This window comes from Magnolia sinica, chromosome 1 (assembly GCF_029962835.1).
Source record: "Magnolia sinica isolate HGM2019 chromosome 1, MsV1, whole genome shotgun sequence".
In the NCBI taxonomy this organism is placed as follows: domain Eukaryota; kingdom Viridiplantae; phylum Streptophyta; class Magnoliopsida; order Magnoliales; family Magnoliaceae; genus Magnolia; species Magnolia sinica.
The window spans coordinates 4,049,181-4,057,554 of NC_080573.1; the positions used below are offsets into that span (position 1 = coordinate 4,049,181).

General features: G+C 40.0%; 1 protein-coding gene across 6 annotated transcripts in view; it reads right to left on the minus strand.

Moving 5' to 3' along the window:
- LOC131237049 (ubiquitin carboxyl-terminal hydrolase 14) overlaps positions 1 to 7,961 on the minus strand; it is a 29,333-nt gene extending 21,372 nt beyond the window's left edge. For 5 of the 6 annotated variants that reach the window (XM_058234727.1, XM_058234719.1, XM_058234712.1 and 2 more), the window contains exons 1-5: positions 7,674 to 7,960; positions 7,402 to 7,573; positions 3,211 to 3,326; positions 2,783 to 3,119; positions 2,207 to 2,301 (exon numbers count right to left, since the gene is read on the minus strand). In XM_058234727.1, coding sequence (XP_058090710.1) covers positions 2,207 to 2,301; positions 2,783 to 3,119; positions 3,211 to 3,326; positions 7,402 to 7,573; positions 7,674 to 7,769 — 816 coding nt within the window. In that variant the 5' untranslated portion in view covers positions 7,770 to 7,960. Of the gene's footprint in view, positions 1 to 2,206; positions 2,302 to 2,782; positions 3,120 to 3,210; positions 3,327 to 7,401; positions 7,574 to 7,673 lie in introns of all 6 variants that reach the window. The other variant, XM_058234692.1, reaches the window with a different exon arrangement.
- Between the last annotated feature and the right edge of the window lie 413 nt (positions 7,962 to 8,374).

An 8,374-nucleotide genomic window follows, 5' to 3' on the forward strand; every position in this document is an offset into this window, starting at 1 on the left:
CTCCTACATACTTTGAAATTAGTCTCTATTGACAACTAGTTGAAGGAAAATTTCAAAATAAAATATTTTAATAATTTTTTTAATTAATTTTTAATTTAAAAATAATTTTTATTTTCCAAAAATTGATAAGGACTAAACAAATCAGTAGATCAGCCCTCATACATGCTTGATTTCATGTTTGGAGTGCAACATTGCAAGCAATTTGGAAGAAATTGGGGAAATTTCAAAGTTTCTCCAATTTTCCCTAAATCAGACAACCTACACTCGAATTTTGAAATCAGAGTGCACGTGATGATTGTTTCATCAAATACTCGTAAATACTTCGAAGTTAGTCTCAATTGATAACTGGTTGAAGGAAATTTTCGAAAAAAAAAACATGGATGGAGAACACGAAGAACCAATGGATATCGAAATCAAAGCTCCAACTCCATGATTTTTCATGCAAAACATGAAGAATCAATAGATTTATAACCATTCGACACTGATTTTACATTATTTCAACAAGAAAAAAGGGATCAGAACTTGAAAATGCTCACCAGATCGAACATGTGGGACATATTGGCACTACCTGTGCGTTTCGTATCACACAGGTGGGATACAAGATATATCGTGGGATATATCAGCCTATATCGTCGATATTTAAAACATTGGGTGAAGGGATGAGTAGCATTGGAAACTGGAAAGGGGGGATCTTCTCTGCCAAGTCATTTATGTAATGGTATCTGGGGATTCCTGTTCTTCAGAAATGGCACCAACCTCGGGTGAGCATCTTTGGGTGGCTTGTTGGGAGGTACAAGGTCAAGGTCCTTATCATAAATCACGTGAGAATGTCCAAATTCTATGCCTTTGCAATGAAGAATGGACCACCTTTTCATACACTAACTTTACATGGAACAGTAGTGGAGGTTTGCTGCCTGCTCGGAATTGATTGGGTAATGTTGTTGACTTTTTGCTAACGTGGTATCATCGGCAATAGAAGAAGATGATTATGGTCAATTTCTACACCTGCATAATTATGGTTGTTGCGGAACGAGCGTAACAGAACCTTTAGCAATCTTGCTAGGTAAAAGTAGGTTGTTTGCATGGGGGTCCATTGAGCCATGAGCCTTAAGCTATCCCGCGAGTTGAGGATTCATCCCTTTTCTTTTATTATTATTGGGGAAGGAGGGGTCATTTCCTTCTCTTTCTAATAAAACTATTGTTGCCTTCCAAAAAAGAAAAAAAAAAATGAGATGACACAATGGATGTACTAGCTACCCAAAACCAATGCATATACCTTCAAACAAGGGAAGGTTTGAGATTGGCAGGTTAACTTAATTTGAACAAAATACCCAAATGAATCAGATGATACAAATCATATCAAACAATACCATAAGCTATGAGAATAAAAAGAGTTGGCCTGTCGATAGAAAAGATTCAAGAAGTGTCAAATACATAGCTAAGTGTAGTAAAATCCCTAACACCAAAAGCTTCCAACTAGTTAACTCCAAGTAACATGACTAGTGTGTGTGTGTGTAGGATTATATGGACACTTCAATTGGATTTGCATATCCATATTAGAGGCATATCATGTTTCACATGTGCATAATTTCTCATAGCTGTATACTATACATAATCTTAATTAAAAAAGAACTAAGTTTGCCAGACGTTACTTAATTTTTGCAAGCATTTTTTAGGAACATGATGTGTGTGAGCCTTTTCTTTTAAAGGCTGCATGTGCATACTTTTTTTTTTTTTAAAGGCTTGTGCGTTTGCATAGATAAACAATTTTATTCTGAATTTTTACTTTGCTGGACCATATGCTGCATACCAAAACAATAACACGTGCTCATTATCCAAAACTTGGAAACAATCACACGTGTGTTGTACGCACCACACAAACACATGAACCACCCTCCCACACACATGCAGAACCATGCGCCAACCGCCAAGCAACACATACCACACACACACACACAGAAGCAATGATGTCTAGATGTTCGTTTTTAATATCCTAATACTATTTACAGCACAACCGCACAAAAAGTTACCAGTGGTTTTAGGTTTAATGACCAGCAATAGTAGAGATGTAGACTTGTTCAATCACCATCAATCTCTAATGACATAAAAACTTACCAAATGTGGATATAGCAAATTCCTAAATGCTTAAACATAAAAGATAGTACCCTTTAGACTGTAAGCGTGTGAGTTGAAAGCGATAACTGACCTTTTTCAAAGATGAAAAATCGATGCCAAAAAATGCCAGGTGTTGAGCTAATAATGGATCCTCAACACTTTCATCCTCCGGATAGGAGAAAACGTCTGAGCTGCCACAATAGGTTTTCAATACATAGATAAAGAAAAGAAAAAAAAAAAATCAAACCATCAATTTTCCTGAAGTAATAGTGCACTTCAAAAGCCTTCTATACCAAAAAGAAATAAAAATTAATAATTTAAATTAAAAAAAAAATGTACACTTCAAAAGCAGGGGGCTAGATGAGAATGTTAATTAAATAACAGTTCCAGTGGGATCATTTCTATACCAAAAGAAATGACTTCTAAAGCTAGTTTTGTGAGAAAAACAAATAGGAAAGTAGATCAAATAAAGGAAAGACTATTTCGTCTTAAATAACAATCAAGAAGGACAATGAGATGAGTTTGTTGTCAGAACCACGAGCAACTCATAATCACACAATAAAAAGGTACTGCATTTTAATGTGCAGATGGCTACAGCAATTAAATCCCAGCATAAACAGTAGACGGAAGAGATTTTCAGTGGTAAAAGTATGCAAGAAGACATTACCTGCCCCTTCCAGATCAGCTGTAATTGTTCCAAGCTTTACAGCAAGAGGGTAGTTAGTCTCTTTATAGTGTTCAATGGCATGATTGTTGCCACCACTACCATCCCAGTTTCTCCTCCCACAAAAGATCATTCCATCAGTAAGATTAAGCCAGAGATTATCAACCTTGTCACATTTGCAACATTTCCACCCAGATGGAGGCACAACAACACCATTGTCAATCTGTAACAAATTCTCAGCATATGCACTAACTTTTTTCTTATCAGCCATCCAAGATGCTACTTGCTCTTTGCGTTCAGCACCCTCAGCCATTAAAACCTTATCAACTGCCAACCTGACCTGAAATTTTTAAATATAATAACAAAATACATATTCAATAGCTGCAACCAAAATAGCATGCCTCCAAGGGAGCAAAATAGCTATTAACTACCTTTTCAGGCAACTCAACCGATGGAAACAGTAGAGATACGTAGTCAGGCAATATTACGATACTGTGTGTTTCTTCGTATTCAGGTTCGTGGTTGTCAACAAATCCTCCATCCACACCTGCAAAATCATACCAAGTTGCTGTAGAAGAATGTCCTCTCATTTAATAAATCACTAAATATATGTTAAATTCACTGACAAACAGATGGATATTGAATCCAAGTTAGCCATATAAATTTATTTAACTGCTAGAGGTCATCATAATAAAACGTGAATCACCCATGCTTAAAAATAATGTTTCAGGTTATGAATTAAGAGCAAGATGCAAGTCTATAGCAGTGGCAGCCTGCCTGCCTGGCCAGCCTGGCAAGCCCGGACAGCTTTGAACCAAGCTTGGACCTATTAGCTTGGCATGTGGGCAGGGGATTGGACCAGCATTTATAACCTAATTACTTCTAGGACCAGGCTTGGACTTAGGTCATTTTAGCCCAGCTTGGCCCAGCCTGACATCATGAATGTGTTCAGAGGTCGTGCTTTGGCCTGCAGTGTTAGGCCCATCCGGGCTCAAGATTTGTGCCTTATAGTGCTGGGCCAGTACCTTATAGTGCCTGGCCCGGCCAAACCTGGCCCATTGCGACCCCTACGAGTCTAGAGCTATCATGTGATCAAATATGCAAATCTTAACAGCAAATGGAGATGGGTGTCACTAGGTCTTACAAGATGCCCATTACACAATACTGTTCTCTAGTGGAAGAGCATGGCACATGTGGGTTATCCTTCTACAAAAAATCATCCCAAAAATTAAACAAATTCCCAGCAAAGCAAGGCTGTTAGATTTACGAAGTATTCGCGAATACAAGTGCATGTGAGTCAGAGTACCTTGAACATCATCATGACCCAAGTACATACAAAGTCCATATATGTAAATAGAAACAAGTCACCAATGCAACGTGGGAACTCAAATCACTTTTTTCATAGATACGAAAGGAGTTTTATTAACAGGAAAAAAGATAAAACAGAAGCCCTGCAAAGAGGGAACGACGGCTAAATAAATAAAAGAAAAAACACAGCAAGAAGGTGCACCCAAAATTACAAATTTACAATAGACATAATCCAACACAATTACCCATCCCTAACTAAAGAATTGTTTCTACATGCAGCAGCCTTCGCTAAATAGTTGGCACCCGAGTTCGCCTCTCCAATGGTCCTAACCACTGCATAAATCACACACTTCATCAATAATATCTGCAAATCTCCACGAATAAGACTTTCCCTTGGCATTACTCGAATCACCTTCAATGATGACCGGGCCCCAAAGAAACATCAACCGTAATCTTACAATCTTATAGGAGGGCAGCAGCTTCTGCAAAATTAGTGTCCCTTAAAGCAACACCCCTTGAAAATTTCTTGATCAGTGATTAATACTGGACTGGCAAGCATGCAACATGACAGAGAGAATCCCCTTGAAACTGGAGTGGGTTTGTACACCCTAGCCCTCCAATACTCGGGTATTGGATGTCCTCGTGCATTACCCGAATATGCGCCGCACGTGCACTCATGTGTCTCTTAACTTGGAAACCTTAGGGTGTACCAATGAGCCCTAAGTGCTAAGAACCCAAACTGCTAGGTTTCGCGCGATTGAGCAGTCGAACCCTACGAAATAACTCCCCAAGTGGAACATTCAACGTTTGGGACCATCCGTAAAACGCTAGCAAAACAACCCTAGAACCCCTGGACTTGGTTGGGCCTCATTATAAGTCAAATTAATGTTCTGTCGGCCCAACCAACAGCCCTATCGGTCTAACCGACCTGTGCAAGCCAGAAAGAAGAAAAACAATGTTCAGTCGGTCCAACCGACCTATCCGTCGATTCCTGTCAGTCCGACCGACATAAGCTGCCAGTTCAACCGACATAAGCTGCCAGTTCAACCGACATAAGCCGCCAGTCTGATCGACAGTGTGCATTAAGTCACAAAATCTTTCACCAGCAAATCAACCAACCTCAAGCCTAGGACTATAAAATCCCCTTTATTTTGATTTCTTCTCTCAGAAACTCATTTCCTAGCCTGAGAGAGAGAGAGAGAGAGAGAGAGAGAGAGCAAGAGAGAGAGAGAGAGAGAGAGAGAGAGAGAGATTGGGAGAGAGTGTGAGATTGGCCCTAACCCCCACTGCCTTAAGCCAATCTCTGCAAGGTGGACCCATTTCGTGACATTCCCGTCAATAGCTCTTCGTACATGAGCCAGCAAATCCTGTCTCTGTTAGGTAAATGATCCTTTAGGCCTTGCATGTGTACCTTCCTTGTTTTTTTCCAAAATTTAAGGATCATCAGGTGAGGAATCCTCCTCGCTTGCTCGAATCTCAGAGTTCTAACTGTACTGTGCCATGCATGTTAGGTTTGGGGGCTCTAGCAAGCATCCAGGGCATCGTAGCCAAATTCGAAAGCCCCAATGCTAGGTGGTGGTGTCAGATTGTCCCGAGTGAGGGCTGAGTCATTGATTTGGGTCAGCACGTAAAGCGAGGTGAGTCAATCCCTGAATTTGGGGTTGTTTGAGGTTTGAATTAAGAAGCAATTCAGGGTTAATGTAATTAAGTTGAAACTGACAGTAATTATTAGGTTTTCCCCAAATTCTAGTACGTTGGAGCACCCATACTCCAGAAACCCTAACCCTAAAAGGTGAAGATCTATCCCTTCAAGCTTTTCCCGGAATTTTAGTTCGATAATTGCTTCTATATATGCTTCGTGATGTTATCTTAAAACTGTAGATAGCTCTTAATCATGTTTACTAGTGTACTTATTAATGTTACTTGCGAATGTGAATTTTGGTGTGCAAATTTACAATTTCCACATGCTAGGCTGATTGTCATGTTTTGGACCGTGAAACTATGAATTGTTTCTGTGGGTTTGTTTTGCCACTTTCATGAAATGTCCACATAAGATAGAATGTTATCATAGTACCCTGTTGGAAGCATGCCCTGGACTCGTGGCCACAATTGAGTTAATTGAACCTATCGATGGAATCCATCTTCGATGAATGGGCCCACTGTAGCTTTCCCTCGGGAAGAGACCCCCCTCCTGTTATCTTTCTCCGAACTTTTTCCACCCAAGTGGCTTGCAGGTTGAGCCTCTTTATTTGTTCGCGACTGGACTTTCGGATGGAAAGGGTTTACTTCATATATTCTACAAAATTCTATCGACTTGGAAATTGAGGGGATAGTGGATCGAAGGACTACTCTTCTACTTTCACCAAATCGGAGATTTCTCCACAAACACTTCTATATTCCATGCTTTCAACTTCAGCTTTAGACTCTGGAGCATCAAAGACAAATGATGAGCAGCACTCCCAGTTGGATCGAAGGACTCCCATCACCCTTGCATGGTAGAGAGTCTAGAGACCAAATATGGATGGATGTCAACCCACATAAACTCAAACCTAGTCGGACCAAAAGCTATCCTGATGGTGATTTATAGGTGGAAATCACCCCTTCTAGAAGCCAATCCAGAAAAAACATCAGCCCAATCTGGGCACAGAATGGATATACATCCATATCACCACAGGTATCAAACACAACAGTGATTTGGGTTAAGACTCGAACAGCACCTAAGTTCCTCATTTGGGTGTTCCCACTGTTCAAGGTGGATGGGTTGTACTCAACCCAGTCGACATCTGAACAGCTATGTGCCATTTCCCAAAAAAAAAAAAGAATGCATGCAGAACCAAATAACCTGTGCTGAATGATTTCTTTAAAATTCTGGCATATATTGAAATTTATGCCCCAGCTTATAGAATTAGAAAACCCATTACTCAAATCATATGCACATGCGAACATCCACACATATACACAGTAAATGGACTATAGTATGATTCTAATAAACCAACTATAGAAATTATAAAACTGTACTGTATGAAGATGACTGAAAAAACATCAAACATGTAACAGACGCATTTATCACTGGCCTGAATTAGTTTCGCAATGCATCCGTTGACATATTCGGAGTACCTAAAGGTGGTGTTTCCAATCTCAATGTAACAATGAGACTAAGCTGAAGGGGGGAAAAAGCACAATTATGAATACCAAGAAACGTCATCAATTCTTGTCATTCCCTCATGTTCGCAACTCAATTCAACTGCGCATCCAAACAGCAACATAAAAGAACATGATCAGATATTTAAAAATAAATAAACATATTTATTCACCTATGGCCAAAAGAGTCGGTTTCTTGAGCGGTCGATCCTCAGAAACCGGCTTCTGCTTCTGCTTGATATGCAAATAAACAGGGTTTCCGGTCTTCTCGTAATTCCATCCCACGTAGTCCTTTCCGAAAGCAAGAAACGAGCTCATGTCGACGTATAAACCCCCTTCGGATTTCTGAAAATTGCCATGAAGCCATCAATACAAGAAACTAGAAAATCGATGCCATGGAAGGAAGGAGGAGGGTGGATGGATGGACGGACGAATGGGATTTTACCGGGGTTTCGAAAGAGATACAGCATTCTTGCTTGTAGATTCTGTTGGTGGGCTCTGGAATTCGAACTCGAGATAAGTTTGATCGGAGCAAATCCATTGGGGTTTGAGAGAGAGTTTAGGAGAAAAAATGGAGAAGAAAGGGTAGAAATGAAAGGAACAAAGGAAGAAATGAAGGGTTTTAAGAGAGAGAATGTTCTTTGCCCTAAGCACTTGCTCTCAGTCTTTTTCTTTCTCTGTGCCGCCGAAAGATTGAAAAGAAAGAAAAGGAACTTCGCCGACTTCGGGGGGAGAGAGAGAGAGACGGGCCTACGTGGAATATCAGTTGGCCCGAAAGCGGATTGCGTACTGAGTAACTCGGTACGCTTAAACTCTGTGGGGCCCACACGTGATGTATGTGCCTTATCCACGCCCTCCATCCGTTTCATTAGAGTATTTTAGTATATGCTTCCAAAATTGAAGCAAATACATATATCAAGTGGACTACACCACAAGAAAAATTGGGTATAATGATATCCACCATTGAAACATTTCTAGGGCACACGATGATGTTTATTTATCATCCAACCCGTTCATAAGGTCACAAATACATGGATGAAGAGAAACAACAAATATCAGCTTAATCCAAAACTTCTGTGGCCCAGGAAGTTTTCAATATTAGGCGTTCAATTCACACTATTTCCGGTGGTGTGATCCAATTGAAAT